The sequence below is a fragment of the Ostrea edulis genome, chromosome 4 (genome assembly GCF_947568905.1).
Source record: "Ostrea edulis chromosome 4, xbOstEdul1.1, whole genome shotgun sequence".
Lineage (NCBI taxonomy): Eukaryota > Metazoa > Mollusca > Bivalvia > Ostreida > Ostreidae > Ostrea > Ostrea edulis.
In genome coordinates this window covers 17,362,195-17,382,300 of record NC_079167.1, presented here as the reverse complement: position 1 = coordinate 17,382,300, position 20,106 = coordinate 17,362,195, and the positions used below count along the sequence as shown (strand labels likewise).

General features: G+C 35.2%; 1 protein-coding gene and 2 long non-coding RNA genes across 3 annotated transcripts; 1 reads left to right on the top strand and 2 right to left on the bottom strand.

The window, feature by feature from the left end:
- Positions 1-3,136: 3,136 nt before the first annotated feature.
- LOC125664650 (bone morphogenetic protein 3-like) lies at positions 3,137-12,662 on the bottom strand. The gene is made up of 3 exons (XM_048897493.2): positions 11,171-12,662; positions 5,549-6,474; positions 3,137-4,760 (listed from the first exon to the last, which is right to left on the bottom strand). The coding sequence occupies exons 1-3, from the start codon at positions 11,445-11,447 to the stop codon at positions 4,569-4,571; spliced, it is 1,395 nt and encodes a 464-aa protein (XP_048753450.1). The 5' UTR covers positions 11,448-12,662; the 3' UTR covers positions 3,137-4,568.
- A 52-nt stretch (positions 12,663-12,714) lies between these two features.
- Positions 12,715-20,075, top strand: LOC130054018 (uncharacterized). Its single transcript, XR_008802271.1, has 2 exons — positions 12,715-13,247; positions 15,215-20,075. It is a non-coding gene; the product is annotated as an uncharacterized LOC130054018 (long non-coding RNA).
- LOC130054017 (uncharacterized) lies at positions 14,074-15,288 on the bottom strand. Its single transcript, XR_008802270.1, has 2 exons — positions 15,149-15,288; positions 14,074-14,529 (listed from the first exon to the last, which is right to left on the bottom strand). It is a non-coding gene; the product is annotated as an uncharacterized LOC130054017 (long non-coding RNA).
- Positions 20,076-20,106: the final 31 nt, after the last annotated feature.

The window sequence follows — 20,106 nt, the reverse complement described above, 5'->3', positions numbered from 1 at the left end:
ATGGCTAGTAAAGCCGGAGAAGTTAATGATATATACAGTAGGCATTTATGCATTAAGAACCCAAAATAGCGAAATATGTATTTGAACTAAAGTAGTCTAACCAAAATATCTAGCTGCTGAAGAAAATGGCACAATGGATTGTTTTCATTCAAAACTTTTGAAAATTACTCGTCGGAGAACTCATTTTCCACAAGCGTAAGTTGATTTGTCTGACCATGTGATTTTCAGCCTCCATCTTTTGAAAAATGATTACAGACGTGTAATCCGGGTTTTTCTTCTCGATATGTCAATATTTTACCAAATTACTCGGGTGAAATTGGAGAAACCGCGAGTTTTCATCGACTATGGTTAGCCAACTTAAAGGTGCGACAAGTACCCAGTATGATAATGAGGCCGGTGTTGTAAGAATGAGGTAAGTCAGACACTTGTATATAGGATCAGATGTTGGTCAAGAGGAACGAAACATTTGATTGCTACACGATTCATTACAAAGATTTCTTTCTGTATTATGGCACCAGTACTCCCTTTGATACTGCCCTGATCCGTGGCATCAATTAACATATTAACAGTGACCTACAATGCGTTATTTTACTCGTGTTCTATCAGATAAAGAGCATATAGCATTGAATTAATTTTTTAACAGATTCCCTTCATCAGAGTGACTAAACAAGAATAGTTTTTATACATTTTGTTACAGTTATACGTTATTAAGTTACCAATCTCCCGTGTAGATAAGATGCAATTATGCAATAAGGTCAAAGGTAAATAAAGGCTTTTCCGGTAGCTATGACATTTTATTATACATTATCGTAAAAAAAAGGTTTGATTATTGAAAAATTATGTAACTAGGAAGTAATTGATCTAGTAATTTTCTTTTTTCCAAGGACGAGGTTTCGAGTGTTTGCAATTTCCAGGTCACTTTATAGACAGCAGTAGAGGAATAGGCAAGGCACAAACAGTAAGAACTGTACTTTAGGAGGAACAACAGTGCATTGTTAATAAGTAGGAGTTATGCAAACTATCGCAGACAGTATTGGACATTTTCGGTGCAATAAGCGATTTATTTAATCCTCCCTTTGTCCGGAGAGAACATAACATTTACATGTCTAAAAAGGTTTTGAATTAAGTTTTAATACTTCGAACAACTCAGAGCAGTTTCGACTTTATCTCATCCATAAAAGAGCTAAATAAAGTCATTTTTTCACATAGAATTGAAGAATGCGCAAAATTTTTCTAATGATGTCTTTTCATAAACAAGAATTAAGGCGTTATGGGGATTTAGCCTCGGTTAGTTTTAACAGTGTGGTATCAAGTCTTTAAGGAGGAAATTCGTAAAGAAATGCCGGTTGGATGACAAACTGTGTCTTATTATGACCCGTATATTTAGGAATGAAGCGATGGAATTAAAACCTCGTAATTTTTTTTCGTTAAATGAAGAGGATTCTGTGAAGTTCGGATTAGTTGATGATAAGTTTAGGTCGAAGGTCAGGGCAGCAACATAAGACTATACAGACCTATTTTTAGATAAAATGAATTATATTGCGATTTATTTGAAATCCCTCCACTGTGTCTTATTTACATCAGTTGTTGTTTAATTACTAGGAAACGCTACATTAATTTGATTTGAGATAAAATACTTCATTTCATTTCAAATGGCGTCTGAAAAGCTGTGTTTGTAGGCTAATAGTACAGATGTATTGCGATCATAGGGAAAAATATTTGCTTGTAATCTTCCGAAATACAGAGATTGCTAAGTTTGAAGAAGCAAAAACTATCTAATTACTAATACCTTCTTTATTTCTGTTTTTCCAACGGATACATAAAATTTTGTTTGAAATGACTCGTCCTCCCGGTTTATTCCTCAGATTGATTTGTCAACTTCTCTGTATTAATTTTAACGTATTCACTGTATAACGGTCACATTTCATATCTAATAAATGGCTGTTGTGATTTTGGTAATCATAGTATCATTTTTTAAGGGCTCGTCAAATAAAGATAATATATCATAGGAATTTACAAAACTTTGATTACGGCTTGATTTATCTCACCTTGATATTTGAAGTTTATGGGAAGAGCATGTTTTATTAAAACATTTCATTCAAATCTCTTGGTAAAAAGTGCAAAACGATTGGCTTCCAATCATTTACCAGTCATATGAATTTGATCTATCTGACTTTAATCATTGTTTGAAATAAAAAAACAAACATTACCCTGATCAATCTCTTCTCGTTATACATTGAATACCTTAAGATGCAATGATAAGATACCGATATATCTATATTCTGTCAGCGTGTACATTATTTCTCCTAAGTTCTATCGATTTCATGAAATAAGTTAAAAACAATTCATTAGATATTCTTTGATTTATCTCGTGAAACATCGGTCCTTTTACAAATAAAGGAAATGAACTTTTTACATAATTATATTTGTCATTATCAGATGGAAGTAGTCCATAACAAAATTTAAACACTGACGGTCACTTTTGTTATGGCTACTGTCGGGGCTTGGGAGTGGCTGGCGAAACAAAACTTTAAAACCTTCTCAAAGAGCAGTATCACAAGATCTGAGAGGCACCGAGTTACTTTATTAACATGGTACACTATGCACCCAAATCCTAAATTTACTAGTTTTCTTTTTCTTCTTACTCTTGCATATACAATGTATATGCGCGCTTTCTGTATTGCTGTAAGAATAAGGTTTATAAATTACAATATCCATCCTTATGTTTCTGTCTGTTCGCAACCGGAGATCATTGGCTTGGCAAGAAAATACGTTGGGATCAATAGAGAGTTACAAACTGTGAAATTAACAGCACAATCCTGTTATTTACTACATATTTGTCAATATTCCGAAACACGCATTTAATCAAATTTTGTCGAGTCTAACAAACATCTAGGTCAAATATCTACAGCATTTCTTGTATTTGCAGAGCCAAGTTCATAAACAAGAAAGACCACTAGACTCCTAGTAATGTTGGTAGTTAAGTTTGATACGGAAATTGATAGAGTTGTTGATTGCGAGTCCATTCATCAATCTATCCTGTAGAAGTTTGCAAAATGATGATTTAAAAAAAAGTGATTGGAGAGATAAATATATTCCACTCTATGCAAAAATCTGTTAAATGAAAATAAACTAATTTTGAATTACAACAAGTTTAATAACATGACATTTCAAGTTCAAAGTTAACTATGTACAATAAAAATACAAATTGATCAACACAACAATGTAAATTGCATGAATATTTTGATACAAAAAATGCATTCGTTAATTGCATGGGGGAAACAATCCATGCAAAACGCACTAACATGCCAATGAAATGAAAATGGCTATATCTAACGTGTTTTATTGGATATTAGCGCAAAAAGACAACCAGCTAATGGTGAATTTATTAATGATTATGAAGAGATGTGTATATCATGAGAAATAAATAGTGAGACAGGTGGTGAAAGTGTTACCTGAAAACGACACGGTTCGTGAAAACCATCGACAGGAAATGCTGTGGAAATGTAAAAAAAAAAATTAAAAAAAAATGAATTGCTCTAACAAACATGCTCCAAAATTGCTCTAATGAGTGTCATAAATCTGAAAATCCTGAGAGATTCTTGACGAAATGGGACGATTCGAAGTCACGTGATAGATATACCACATTAAAGAATAAACTGGCAACATGGTTAACGTTCCTTTTCTACTAATTTCCATTTATCAAATATATAAGTATTAAAAAATATTAACACTTTTGTGCTTACAAAAATACCGAGATTTATAAAATTCATAAAATTACAGAATGACGAAGTTTAAGTATACTGATAGAACATTATTAGTATTTTAATTACAAGGTCTTTAATATGGGTCACGCTTTCCTGAGTTATCATCATTCAATAAAAAGGTCTCATCATACAAATAGAGTCATCATCCCGAGCACCTAACTACTCTCGAGCGTTGCGATTGCAACCAAGCGGTTCTAAAACTATGGAATTAGCACGATATGGCACCGACCAACGATGCAAACAATGGACAGATATTACACAATAAAATAACTAACTCTTTAGTACTATTAGAGCTAAATATTCAATGTCATTTCCCGGAAATTTGTCATCTTGTGCTGGCTAGTTTAAACATGAGGTAGATATCGCACAAAAAACTGGCCCTGTCCTGAATAAAACAATGTTGCCGTGAACAAAATGTAAAGGTAGCCACGACAACAACCTGTATCTCGGATCGTGTGTAAACTGGAAATTCGCTTCGAACATAATTCTCAAACGCTACACAGGGAAAATTGATGTCTTCAAGACCTCAATAAAGCCTTCATGAAACTGCATTATATAGCCAAAAGGATTCAACCTCTTTTGTCATCAAATATGTCATTTGTCAAGTGGTTTGCGTTCGCTTTGCTTTATTGGGTGAAATCGCAGAGGTCAGATGCTTTCGCTTTGGGACTATGAATCCACGGAATTAGTCGTATATTATTCCGGAATCTACCGAATTAGTCGCATGTTACTCCGGAATCTACCGAATTAGTTGTATGTTACTCCGGAATCTACCGAATTAGTCGCATGTTATTCCGGGATCTACCTGCATGCACAAGAGTTCACTGTCATACTTGGATAATTTTTCAGGACAACATTTCGATTCTCATCAAAGTAAAGTAGAGTAATCGATGACATAGAATCCGGGACACAACACGGTGCTGGGACATCAGTGTATATTCCAATCGCATGGACCATACTTTGTATTGTGGCGTGGTTTGAAGGTCTCAGCCTCTGCAGAAGAAAAAATGCTATAAAACTACACTGTATCAAAATCAAGGGAGAAACCTATTATTAGTTTCTTTTCTTCGACTAAAATTAAGAAATCTATTGATGCCTTATAGAGGTATAAAGATTATGAAAAATTCTAATCACGGAACCTTGACACGCACTTAAACAATTATACAGAAATAATCCGAAATTTCAATAAACTTCTTCAGCTTTTAAAAAATACTATACTTGTTCAGTAAATTACCAATGAGGAAAAAAATCTCGACAGCTTAGTCGGAGAAGCATAAAGATTTAACAAGGCGATTATACGCGATATGAAGATTTCACTTTTATGACTTGTAAACAACAGAAACAAATCACAATTCAAAAGTAAACAAAAGTTTCTGGAGCATTGATCTCGAGTGTTATCTATAAACACATTGATCAGATTTCGTCCATCAAGGATTCTCTGTCCTTCTTGTCAGATAAGGCAAGACGTAGGGGCCATACATTGCTGACACGCTTTGAACATTTCACTTTACATTAAAGATTAGAGATTGGGATGAAGGTTGAGGAACTTGTGGTTCTTCAATTAGAATAGTAATTTATCGGCCAACGAAAGCAGAAATATATTTTTGAAATAACATTTGAACAATTAACGATGTATTGGGTTATATTATGCTGAAACAGTTATTGTGTTTCTACTTTGGTCACCAATGAATATATGCCTTTGTACGGTTTCGTGCTCCCCCACACGTGAGCGATTAGAAGATCTCAAATTACTGTAAAAATGAAGGAAACGGGTACCATACCTTTGTGAGGGGAAATGGACATGACCCTGCACAGTAGTGGGCCTCAAAAGATTTTGGAGATATGATCCAATCGCCCCACCCTATGTCAGCAAAATCCACTATCAACTTCCGGCGGCCACAAAGCTGCTCGTTATTTTCCTCTGTTGCCATATTCTGTTTGACATGTTTCCACTCTTTTGGGAATACTCGATTCCTCCGTCTGTTTTTCTTTCTCCTGTTTTTTCGTTTCCTATTTCTTCTTCTTTTGCCCTTGTCTGGGTACGGTATACGTCTAGAACCGGAATTTTTGTTGCGATTTTGTTTTCGTGTTTGGAGAATTCCTGGGTGCGTTTGGGGAATGTTAAATTTTCGCTCTGTGTGTTGATAAATTATTGGATTCTCAGGAATTTCATTGTCAAATATTGATCTTTTATCCCTCAATTTGATATCTATCACCTCATCTTGTAACTTCCTCGTCTCCGTATTCTTATACGAATTAGAGGAATCCATTTTGATTTTATCTGCTAAAGTATCTAATTGATCAAAACGATTTTCTTGAGTATCGTTAGTATATACAACTAAGAATGGCATGGAATGATGGCGGATGAACCTTTTCAATGCAATGTCCTTCAATTTGCCATTTTGTTTTTCTGTCTTAAAATTCAGTGCAAATAGATGGGGTACGTTTCGTCTAGCCGCCAGACAACTGTATATGGCGTCTGTAACATCATACCACTGCCAACCAAACGATTCGGCCCGCATCGTAATTTTCCCTTCTTCAGACATATAATGAGGGGCCACTTCATACATTTTTAATTCAATGTCTTTTTTAGGATTGAAGCGTTTGGGTTTTCGTTTGTACAAATGAATTTCTGCGCTCAATAACTGTTCTGTTCGACTAATAGACGTCAGGTTGAAAACAAACATGGTCTCCCCATTCACCACAGCTGAAAAGAAGAAAAAGTATATTTAGTTTTCGCATAAATGGTTATACCTTACGCACAAAACCTTCAGCAGAACATGTTACACCTTATCTACAGGGATATTTCAAAAACATTAACTGTTTTGAGATTTGTATTGGGGCGTTTTTTGTTAAATATCTTTGATGTTCTTAATTTCAATTTGTCATATGAGTAATAAATGGATGCCTTTTACACGATGTAAATAAAAAACTGGCAGAATTGTGAACAATTTCATATCGAAATTGATTAAAATAACATTAAAGCCCGAGCCACAGCCATTTGATCGCATATTAAACCGATTTAATGTACCCTGAAAATACTTAATGAAAATTTACGTGTAATTTGTCAAATATTTTCATCGTCGTAGATTTTCAAGCATGGTCTGTCAAACAGGTAGAAGGCATGTAGAGTTCTAAAGGAGTGCAAGTTTGAGAACTTTGAAAAAGTAACAATCTCTTTACTACCTTGAGGAAGTACCCGAAAGAGCAGTAAATTTTCAGATGGTGTAATGCGCCTGTTCTTTGATTGGCGTTCCAGCAACGAGAAGCTCTTTCCGCGAGCAACGCCATAACAAGGTAGCTTTTGTTGGAACAGACTCACGGCATCCCGTAATTGCCTTCTATGGCCATACGGTGTTTGTACGATAGCATGTTGAAAGGTTATTATTATCCCTATTTTAAAAACCGTTTTACAAGACTTAGGTGACTCGCAGTGCAAAGGTCGGCAATTCTCAAACGATTTAAGAACGAATTTGAACTCGCGAGATCGCACCCGCTAACCACGACTCTACCTTGTGTTTCCGAAAACATTTTGTTTAAATCAAAAAAGCAAGTCATTCCTCGTCGTCAACACGAAATCGATATTTCTGTCAAGATCGCCGTCACTGATGGCGACTGCTCAGTTTCCTTGTTCATCCTGTCTAACGCAGAAAAATGCCCACAGGTCGCACACACTTTTACCTTTTGTTTTAAAGAACATATTGTGCACATTGCGTTCCAGGACCGCAGAGAGGAATTTGAGACTGAATACCTTAGCAAAAATATGTTTACACCTATTCTCATCAAAGAAATGCGTTTATGAGAGGGTCACACGGAGGCATCTTGATCAATTTTATGCACGAGTGTTATCGTTTAGCCCTGTCACGTGGTCTAAAATCATTTTGTTGTGAATTCTTTATATTCAAAGAGTATATCTATTTTCTCCTATTGTTTTGTGTGTCTTTAACGAGGAATCTGTACATGTAAGAGTTAATTTTTCCAATATCTATCCATCCTTATTTATTTGCTTTTTTTTTTTTTTTTTAAATAATTAACTTTTGATCAAAATTTCTTCAATATCACCATCCTTTTGCCCGGAAGTGCGATCCCGCGCCACACCGTCAGCGGTTTGGTTTTTATTACATCACCGGTGCCCCCATGTCCGGCGGTCTATTTTCTACCTCAGTGTTTTACTACGAGTCTTTTAATTGTATGAAGATCTACATAGTTTAAGTGTGGTGAAGCACTATTTGAGTTTAGGTGCCTATTAAGAACAGTGTTACCTGAAAGAAGTGACATGCGATTATACGAAGATAAACATCTGCGCCGTAATCACCTTACATTTGTATTGCTATAAAATCTCGGACACTTAGTCTACCGGATGATAAAATATTATTGTTATTGTCTAATCAAAGGCTATATCGTTAGTACAAAAAATACCAATGAATGCGGAAAAAGACATGAAATATGGGTCACATTCATTGGAGTCGCATACAAGGTTTAAACAAAATATTGATGAAGATTTTGCCGTTGTTTTATTTTGTAAAGGCCATACTTTCTTATCAATCTAAGCGTGCTCCCATCTTAACGCATTCCTTTCAGAGATCAGCCAAATCGAGCGGACGGTCATTATGGGCAATTGTACCGTACGACTGACCACTTGTGTTGGCGCCACCTATGACAGGGGTATCCGCGTCGTCAGCTGATTAAGTATTTATATATCGTAATATTTATCTGATTTATAAAGTCATAGGACCCAGGCTTATCGACCTCACCAAAATTTTCAAACAGAAATAAAGGGCTAAAGAAAATTTACATTAATAGCTGTCCTTGTTTCAAAAGGTAACAGCAAATTGACGAGACGGGACTCCTGTGTCATTTCGCAGATCTAAGTTGTAAAAGTGAACTGAGGGGAGTTTTGATAGGATTTTTATGGACAGGGATTTTTATGAAGGGGATGGTCATCAGGTTTGATTTATACATGTACTCCGAATAGGCCCCATGGTACCTTTCAAGACTCGAGTAAAATTGCTTAAGATCGCGGAACAAACAAAAAGAGCCAACCAGTATTTCCAACAACAACATAGACGGTACGGTTATTGTCAGTTAAATTATTCATGATAGAAAATGCAGGGTTTGAAGACATGCAGTGAGGGTGGCGACACACAAGCAGACTTGGGGATTCTCGTACCAAACGACACAATTTCCTCTACCGCCATTTGTAAACAAGGTAAAGAATCCAGAGAAGCGCCGCAACAAAGGTGGAGACAGGAAATTGGTGGATGTGGAAAAATGTCTCCAAAGACGTTTATGCCAGACTGGCGAGTACTCGTTAGTTTAGTGAAACAGTGCCCATAAAAGAAGTCTGGCGACTTTACTTCAACGAAATGAGTAAAATAGAATCGGTCCCGTTTGCTTTTGGCCTTTTTTTTTTTAATTCGAATGCCGACAATAGTTCTAAAATGACAGAAACACTTTTAAATATCAATGTTTGTTGTATAAAAAATCTACACCACAGGCGAAAATAATAGAAAAGTTTATGCAGCACACAGTTTATTTACAAAGGCACGGCAAATGAGACGGGAGAAATGTCCATTCATATAGTTTAAGACTTCTGCGCCAGGGTGGTAACTACATGCACACTCAGCGTCAGTTCTAATATACACTGTAGCAAGATTTCGGTTTCTATCATGTCCAACTTAATATTTTCACAAACCTATCGAATATAGCTTTAAAAAAGACCCACCCTTTTGCAACCAAGTAGACTTCTGTCGCGGGTGTATTTAATTTTTACACTTAAGATGAATGAAATTCAATCATTTTTATGTCGTTTTTATTTTAACATGTCGGAAAGTTTCGCATTTTAAGTAGATTTTTCGTCATGTTCCCCAGAAAGCGGTCAAGGGATATCTCGTTGTGTATATGAATTTAGGAATTATTATGTTTTAGTAAAACTGGCGACTTTTAATTGGCAGATTGGCATCAATAAACCACAATCCTGATTTACTGGTAAACTCATGGGTGGTATATATCACTGAGAAAACTCGCCATGACATCTGGTTTCTTCTTTTACTGAATAAACTCGCTTATCGACAATCGTGTGTACATATCGTAAACTAATCTTTTGTTGTATGTTGTAAAACAATTTGCAAGATTATTTATCGAGTCTTGCGGCTTTTGACCAAAGGCGCTGCCATCATTAGTACACCACTGTCAACACATTTATGTACGACATAATTTTATTTGGGGCATCTCGTTAGCACGTTATTGACGACGAGTTGTTCGCCAAAGACAAGGGAACAATACTGAAAATTGATTACATCAGAAAATACCCAAAGGTTTCACCCTGTGGGAGGCAAAACAAGATTCGGTACATCTCTGACAGTTTATCTTAATGAAATTGCCAATAAAGCATAGTGTCATCCACACATGCCTCGGCAATCTGTGATAACCGCCTTTGTGTTTTATTGAAAGTGCTCTTTGAAAATTCGTTTTGAATTCGTTTGTACATTTCAAGGTGAATTCGTGATAACATTTTTTCTGTACGAGATGAAGACGACGATGTCTGTTAACCAGTTTGATTTATCTTCTCTGCACTGGGTTTAAACCACTGTTTTATTAACTCAGAGAAAATTAAGAGTCCATTGATGGTGCAAGTTGAAAATTTATCACGACGCGTCTGCCATTAGGTTTTGGAGCCTGTTACCACTACGCCAAAACTAACATTCACATTTTTACCAATCACACAAAGTGTTTTACAAGCCAACCCAAGAAAATTAGGCGCCAAAAGACAAGTGCTCCTTTTTGCCATTTCATTGTAAAAACCATTGATACTACCGTCCGAGTCTTTATCTTTCGATGTAAATAAAACTAAAGGACGGAACCTTGCAGAAAATAGATATCACGAAGAATATATGAAATATGAACGCCCACCTAACATGACACTGATTAGAAATAATTTGGAGCAAAAATAATTATCACGGCTAATAGATGTACTGACTGTAACCTTGGGTGAACAGGTGCGTCTTCAATGGGTGTCTTTCAGGAGACACGGGAACCAAAGGGTCTCGATTCATTGTCACACAAATGGATTTATTACAAATCTAATGACTTGTTCTGTCATTATGAAAAATCATTTTTGACATCAATACCGAGCTTTACTATGTGTAACGGTATAACTATAAGTGTAATGAGAGAATGCGTATTTAGTGTCAAATCCACCATTAAGATTTTTCAATGAGCAGAAAGTACCCCTGCGGTTTGAGTTTTGATTTGTAAATAAATGTTTGTATGCAAAATGTGGCCTTTTGTAAACAAAAAGAAATATAACCTCGACTTTAACAAATTTAAACACAACTAAAATTTGTTTTTCAAGCAATGAACAATGATATATTTCCTTGAAATTTCTTTTGTTTATTCCTTACCTATTTCAGCATGGATGCTTCGTACAGTATTTCCAGATAAATGTCCTTTGGAAATGCGATTGTTTTTAAACTTCTCGTACAAATCCATCATGTACTGAGGCGCCTGTTCCGATAAGACACTGGGGACTGTCTGCGATTTTTGATAGCGATTCGGAGATTCTTGAAATCCCAGCAACGTCCGAACAGCTTCATGAAGAAGCACGTTTTTCTGGTCGGTGTTTCCCAGAGTTACACCCAGACAGACGAGCAGAAGATACACAAAGTTGCACAATCTCATTGTTTAAACTTGTAAATAAATCCTACAATGAATATCTTCTATATAAAATGCTTTAAAAATTATTATCCATATTGTTCCATGATATAGAATCGAAACCACAATATTTTCATCTTCTGGAATATTTCAACTGTGTACTATCACATTTCCCAGATAAATTCATGTCGCAGGTTGCTGTAATCCTTTCGTCTAATCACGCATTATGGCAAGTCAAACTTCCAAAATGAACAAAAAGCAACTTTACACATCTAAATGATATAAATAAACAGCGTTGTTCTTTTATTTAAAAAATCGTTTTAGATTGGGTACAATCCTTTCGAAAAAGATATGTCAATAGCTTGACGAGGAGGCCCCGCCCCTTACGCTATCGAGCGTGCGCAGCCAGTGGTGATTTATCAATTTTTAAATCGACGTCCTTCCATTCATACCTACATTCGCTCGATGGTTTGATGTTCAGCAGAAATTGAGGGTAGTTTGTGTGTGTGATTCGATTTGTTTGGGTAATCTGCTTATAATCCCGTTGATGGGTTCGGGACGGGTTTTTCTGTTGCACTCATTGAAAGCTGACATCTTCACCGAGTGATAAAAACTTAAAACTTTAATCGTAGGGATCACATCGCTCTATATGTTCATGTCGGGTGTAAAATTAACACCCGATTGCGTGCTGCCATCCAAGTTCCTGATATTAGATTTTTCATTCATTAGAGAGAGAGAGAGAGAGAGAGAGAGAGAGAGAGAGAGGACATATATGCAAGGAAAATTAATGTGATCATTTTAAAAAGGTCTGATGAGAACATACAATTAAAAATCATTAGCTGCTATTAAAGGGATTGTTTGGTTTAATACACGGATTTGTAATGCCCCTTCAGCCACAACACTGCGGCAGTGACAGTATAGTAGCGAGCAAATGGTTTGCCACGAGGCAAAACAATAACATTGAGACAACTAAGCCGTTTACAACGATAAAAAGACTTTGCAAAACCCGGGTATAGACTTCGTGGTATTTATTGTTATGCTAGGGGCAGTTTAACTTGTTACTGATTAGCTAATGAAAGTCAAGTACTAAAATAGTTGCCAACAGCCAGCTAGCGCTCCCCGCGCCTTTGTCAAAGTTAAGGTGATTGGCTCCAGAGGTCTGTATCTTGCTGTCCACGCTTGGTCCAAGACTTGTTTTCACCTATCCTTGGTGTATCCCGTATAAGGTCATTTCAGGCAATATTACGGACATTTCCGTAACTACCCCAGTCCAAGACGGGCAATAAGATATAAATACGATTATAAAATGAATGTTATTTACTTTGAATCTAAACACTTAATTTTGGTAATTAATATATATATATATATATATATAGGCAACATAAATTTTAAAGGAACAGCATGACATTTACTGTGGGTAAATGATTTGTAATTTCCATGCTTCAAATACTTTAAATAAATATTTTTCTTTAGAAGAAAATATTAGAAAATATTCATGGATGTTCATTAATCATGTCATTTATTCAAATCAAATGACAAATTGCGTTGAATAAATTTCTTTTGATCTTGGACTACTTCATCGAGAGACAATTTATTATTAATCATTGCCAAAAAAGAAAATATCAGTATGTATATAGCTATATTTGTCATCTCGTACCTTCAGCTCTGTGTTCCAGCGAAATGATACAATGAAACGTCATGGAAGAGATAGGAATTTCTCTAACATTGTATACTATATACTAGAACGCTGTTTCGTCTACAGTGAGATTAGAGAATGCAGTGGATGAGATGGACGGACGGAGTGATCCCTCCGTGTCCCAAAACACAGTACAGTATTTTGATTAAAACTAGTAAACAATTGCTAGTTAGTAGACCATTTTAACGCTAACATATTTGTTGCAGAATGTTTACTCTTTCGACAATTCGGATTCAATTTTTAACATAAAAAGTGTATAACGAACTAAGAATCTTGTAGTATATAATGATCTTATCATATCAATTACTCACACGTATTCATATTTACTTTGTAATAATTTCTTTGCATAGCAATCATTTGATATGTTTATTATTTAGGGAGGGGAACTAGCAAGTTGTCAGAACTTGTTTCCGATCTCTCTCTCTCTACACATATATACCGGTATATATCAATCAAATATAAACATAATAACGAGTCTAGCTCAATATAATCAAAGTTTCTAGGAACTCGTAAAAATCAACAATGTATCACAAATAAACATCACGATCATGTATTTATATATAAAAAGACCATTATCAGAAATCCACATAAATATGGATGACGTTACTTTGCAGTTGGGATAAAAATTCCATTATGATAAAGTGAAGTTTGTTATGAGCAAATTAAATACCATTGAAGTACATTGTAATTGGTTCTCCGCTAGGAATTGTATACGAGCAGGAATGGGGTAGAATTAGAGCATTCCCATCTGGCAGATTTCAAGTTTCCATACCCCATTAGGCATCTCACGGGGGATACCGTTACCGATTTGTAGCACATCATTGAACTCATCTAATCGGCGTTGAACCTTTCACCTGATATTGATATGGCTCATCAAATAATTCATTTTTTCAATCTGCATTTGAAAATCAGTAACGACAAACATACCTGTTACATTATTTAACATCACAGATGCAATTTGAAAATATAATTTAATAATACTTTTATTTGCTAATGTAGAATACATTTCTTTAAATGCATTGAGAAATAAAAGACTTTTCCCTCATTTAATTCTTCACAGATTTTTCAACTGTTGAACTGTAATGGGGGTATTTGATAAGAAAATCAAAACCAGTGTGAACCATTAATTTATTAAGCTTTCTAGATGTCCGTGTATGATATATTTACTGACTATCTGCAACAATGGGGAAATATTGCTATCCCCAAATACCATCGGTAATCTTCCTGTCCTCTAAAGTAATGCACGTACTTCTTCACTGGCCACCTGACATTGATGGTTTCCACTTGCACTTTAGCACACAGGACCTCTGGTTCCAATTTTTGTAAATTTCCTTGACAAAGTGAGAACGCCTATGTTACTGGGAATGTCGAACACTCTAGAACTATGGCAATAACTTCTGTCTTCGAAAAGAACTACAAGATTATAGGATATTAAATTAAGTGCATTCATGGTCATCGTTCGGGATTGTTTTCAAGGGAATTCCTTTTCCCTCTTTCAATTTATACCAACATTTTTACTTGTTCTTTGATTTAAAGCCGGTTAAAATGAAATCAAACAAATAGATTACAATAAAATTATTACAAATGTATTATGAGTAATTTTTTTTACCAGCATATCTTTTTAACTGCTCGAGTTCACAAAAGAAAAGTATGTCAATTAATTAGATCCATTGATATTTTGGTAAATCCACATATAGGTTGCGTTTTACAGTAATTCCCGTCATGAAACAGAGACATACGTAAATCCCCGGTGATAGAAATATCAATCACCGCACCAATGTAGGATATTATCATAAAAGAATTATGGATTTACCATCATACAGAATCGGGAATGATTGAAAGTTTGACTTCTTGATCACTACTTCGGCAAAGCTAGTACAAATATATATTTAGAGCATTTATGCTCATTGATTCAAAAGAAAAAGAAATAAGTTTCATTATCATTATCAAGCAATATGGCTAACAAGTGCGTGTAAAATGTATTTTCCATTCGAACCCTTGTCTTTGTTCATGGGATCGAAACAGGACTTACGTGTCGTGTTAACTAGACACTGTCACCCGGGCTATTTCTAACAAAAGTAGTTTCTCTTCGTTCCAGGAAACCAATCCGCTTTGGAACAAGATTCTGGCGTCAATGGAATTCATAATCACAGAAAAATTACTAAGCGTGTCACTGATGGAAATCACAGGATATTGTCATTATCACGTGACGGCCAATGCTGCACCCGATTTGCATAAAATATAAACATTATACTTCCGCCGGAAAAGACCTCGTCTAACCAATATGAACTGAATCAGACATCAAACAAGCTGATGGGTATCGCAGTACAAGCTGATAAGTTACATTAATTTAATTTGAATGCGGTATAATTAAGATTTCATTGTAATTGTCGGGAGCAGTTGGATGAAGATAAAAAAAAATATGCTGGAAACAGCGGACGTTAATGAACCATTTTGACATCGCTTATCGCATTGGAATTTTCAATCCAATGACCATGACTCTTAATTGTGGGTCTCATGATCTCTGACTCCTGTAAAATTAATGTGTTTTGGGTTGTTTTTTTTTTGTTTTTTGATAATTCAGAACATGAATTTGATTTTCCGATCGATGATCATTTTGAAACGAAATATTCTACTGTAGACTCAATATCTATTTCGTAATCACTTGACGGGGGAACAAGGTACAAGTTGCACTTTTTTTTTTTTACGATGTTCGTTCTTTGAGTGCAAACCTAAATGAATTTACATGTAGAAGTATATAATTCATTTAGTTCTGCTATTTTTCTAATTTCCACCAGCACGTCAATGGGGATATCACATTGCCTGCCGTGCTATTTAACGTTTCAACAATGTTTCCAAATATTTAATAAAAAAAAGTATCAAAAGTAAACACGAAGGTGGTTATTTTACCCGAAAAAAAAGGTACTACTACAAGTTTGAAATATTGAAAGGTCAAAGTACATAATATTCTTTGCTGTCTCGTATAAGCGCACAGAAACCTGGCTGCAAATGAAGGTACGATAAGGAATATATAATTAAAGATGAGATAAATGCATTAGTAGTGATAGTTTTCCAAAGTCAGATTAAACCCGGAGAACCCCTTCCAATACTTTAATACTTTTGTCATTATATTTTATCCCTCTGCACGTCATAATTCTGTGATTTTCTTTCTGATGTCACCACGAAAAGTGCGAGCCTATTTACGTATCACCATGTTAGTAAATTACGAGAAAATGATTAATGAATCTGTTTCAATGGAGACAGTGACAGCTAACATGATATCAAATAATTATTTCTGATGTACTGCACCGTTCAGCAACAGACAAGGGCGACATGACAGAATGTCAAAGCTCGACAGAGTGTGTTCAGTGGCGGTAATCAGCTGTTGGACTTCAAGATCAACGTCGATTTGTCGTAAAATAATCTTGTTGCGATTGTCGTAAAATAAACTCAACGCATTTCTGTGAAAAGAGAAGGGGAATACTCACTATTCAATACTTATCAGTACAGTGTTTTCTGCTTAGCTTAATCCATGGTGAACAAATATTCATAAAAGCATTTAGCTGTATGCTCTATACCATATACATAGATTACATCCAAGATACTTTTAATTTTATTCTGACTGAAAATAGATTATATTGAAAAAGTGTAAAAAATGAGAATTACATTAACTATTTGAAAATAATAAAAGGGTAATTAATTCCTAATTTTTGATATAAAAAGAAGGGAATGGGCCAAACTGAAAATTAATTGCAGTTTAAGTAAGTCAACAAAACAAATAGGTTTAGTCTATGAATTTAGATATTTCATTTCTCGAAAGTATTAGCATGGCTTTATTTTATGATATTGATGATAATTCAACTTCAGGACACTGAAGAATATCATAATTCTTTGACCAAGTTTATGGGTATATAAGAAACTAAGATAATACAATAATGCTTATTCAAATAAACTTAAACATATTATTTCAACATATGTGGCCGTGATAATAATCGACACTTTAATTCCAGACTAGCAATCTAGCGACGACAATGGGAATGATAATTTCAGGCCACTCGGTGTCTGTATAACCAACATGTTCTTTAGATAAAGAAGGTGGGGCTAGTCGGCAAAAAGGGGAATGTTTTTGTGTGTTGTTATCTAATAGCCACATAGCAGAGAGGACTAAGTATCCACAGTCTCTTTCAAGTTTGGGAAGTTGTTGATTCGTCGACATGATACGTGACGCCCCAACAGTACAGTGTCTTCTCTGCAATCTTTGATTACAGACGTGGCGGGGGAAGAGCGAACATGCGATGCCCTTCGTTCATACTAGATTCCAGAATGTCCGACCTCAAACATCAAATTATTTTACAAGTCGTAAACACGGAAAGAAAGAGTGGTGAAAATGAATTAGTAAATAAAGATGAAAAATAGGTCTCCGCGTGCGTTGATCAATCCAGTAAAAGTGTATTACAAGTTACTGCGTGACAATTTCCTTTATTTTTTTTAAACAATTTCAGCTATGCCATGAGCTGTAGTGGTTGAAAAGCGAGTTATATTTTGCTATGACGAGAGCAACTTGTGATCGCGTTCAAGGAAACTCGAAACCTGTTTAACGGTGTCGTTATTAACATGCCCACCTACAAAGATCCTCTGATACTTGATATTCTAGTTTTTAAACTGTATTTAAAAAAAAAACCAACCACATTATGGTAAACATATACAAGTCAAGAACAGTTTTTGTTTGTAAATATGAATTGTCGACTGTAAACCAAAATCAACACTCGTTAACCAATTTGTGGTTGTTAGCAACATTTTCAAATATCGTGAAACTATATTTATCCAATAAATTATGATTTACACTTAAGAATTATAGTTTTCAATTTTTAACTACATAGTTAACGACAAAGCAGATTCCTACACGTGTATCCCACCGCTGTTAAGTATAATTAACTCTCGTAAACTATATTCTAGAGAGATTATCTATAATCAAAAGTTGTAAATCATCGTTTAACGCTACAAACTATAGCTTACTATTTTAAACCTTTCATTTACAATTTTGAAATCACCGTTAATAACAATATCGTTCACCCATCGTAGATGCGGTAAATTCTCGATTAAAATCTGCAACTTCACCAAGCCGGTAACCAAAAATATGTAAGGATGGCACGATTTGAATAGACTAGGGTTGTTTGGGGACCGCCCAAGAAACAAAACTGGTCAAATCAAGTCTGAACTCTACTAGTATATAGCCTTAAAATCGGTTCCTCAGCAGTACTTAATTTTTGTTTTCAAGGAGGTGCAAACGCATCGCTCGCACTCTTCTTCTGCCAGCGAGTCTGCCACTGGTTCAGTAAATTATTCATTCAAAATTGCTGAAAAATAAGAACTTATCCTTTATTGTAGGCCTTTTCAGTTCTAAAAAGACTGTTCATAATATGCAAAATGACATAATGATTTGAAATAATTTTTTAAAAAGTAGCAGAAATGTGTAGCGATTTAGAAAGCTGAATGATGTCCGTTACACGAATGACCAGTTATCATGACATTATATATAGTCAGAACGTTAATAAAATACCACACAAATGAAAACAATGGCTGCAAGTTCAGATTTAACCAAACCATAACTAGATATAGTTTACGATTGTTGAAAATATAGTTTATGAATATTCGTTAGGTATAGTTGACAATGAAAAGTAAAAAAAAGTTTAACTGATAAATATGTGTAAGCGGAAGGTGAAATGGAGTAAGAGAGAAGGAAGGGAGGAAGAAGAGAAAAGAAGGGAAGGAGAGGAAAGAAGAGATGAAGGAAGTAGAGGGGAGTTGGAGTTGGAGTCCAACTTTAAGTAATTTTGTGTCCTGAACAACTGTGTTTAGCATTTGTAAACCACCGTATTTTACGTCGTTTAATATATTTAACTTCGTAAACTATAGTATACAATTGATTATGATAAACCTACTTTAAATGAGTATATGTTAATTTGACGATCCATGCATCAAGATGTTTTGTAGAGACAATTTTGATGTACTGGTATGATACAGCATTTTGATCTGTGATGAAAACCGAACAAGAAAAAATGTTACAATATGATACAAGAGAAATTCTTTGACTTTCAAAGAAATGCATGTCTCTAAATAGAACAGAAAAAAACCCAACCAAGAACCCAACACAAATATAGGTTATATCAACGAACATTGATACGGACAAAAAATAAATCTACACGAAAATTAAGTTTTCGGGTTTATCGAATATTTAAAGAAGGAAGTGTTTAATATATAACCGCATTCTTACGACATAAATTTCAAACTCTGAAAGAAATTAATTAATTAATGTTTACCCCCAGAGAATAAATAAAGAGTACATCTCGTCTTCAAAACAAACGTGTTGACAGGAAGAGCTCTCGAACTGTGAACAAACAACTTCTATGCGTGTAAAGACCGAGTTGGGGACAAATTCCGCGTGGACTAGCAAGTAACTCTGCTCCTCGTCCATCGAACAACTTCTGAGGAGCCACCAACACGGACGAATTGATCACGACGTGGACAGCGAAGACACGTGGTGGAGACGCCCCCTAGCATTGGTTCACGCTCACACCCCTAAAACAAAGAATAATCTCGGTCTGTGTGTTTGAACGACGAGATTATTACTTTTCGTCAAATGAAAAGAAAGCTGCCCAATGTTCATCCTTACATCATTTATATGCAGCACCACCCACCCGTTGACAATGGTTGATGTCAAAATCTGGCCAGTCTCATGAAAAAGGTCAAGTCCACCACAAGATCATTGGACACTGTCCCATAAGTGCTCTTCAAATTGTTTGTCGTTGACATAAATAATGTGTAATGTTTGCTCAATTATCCTGTCACCTAATTCAAAGCTGATATGCCATTTTATGACATATTTGCATATTCTAAAGCGTTGATTAGAAATGTTTTCTTTAACTTGGATGTTACAGCAATTAAATACGTCTCAGAAATGGAATTAATTTATTACAGAATTTTTATATC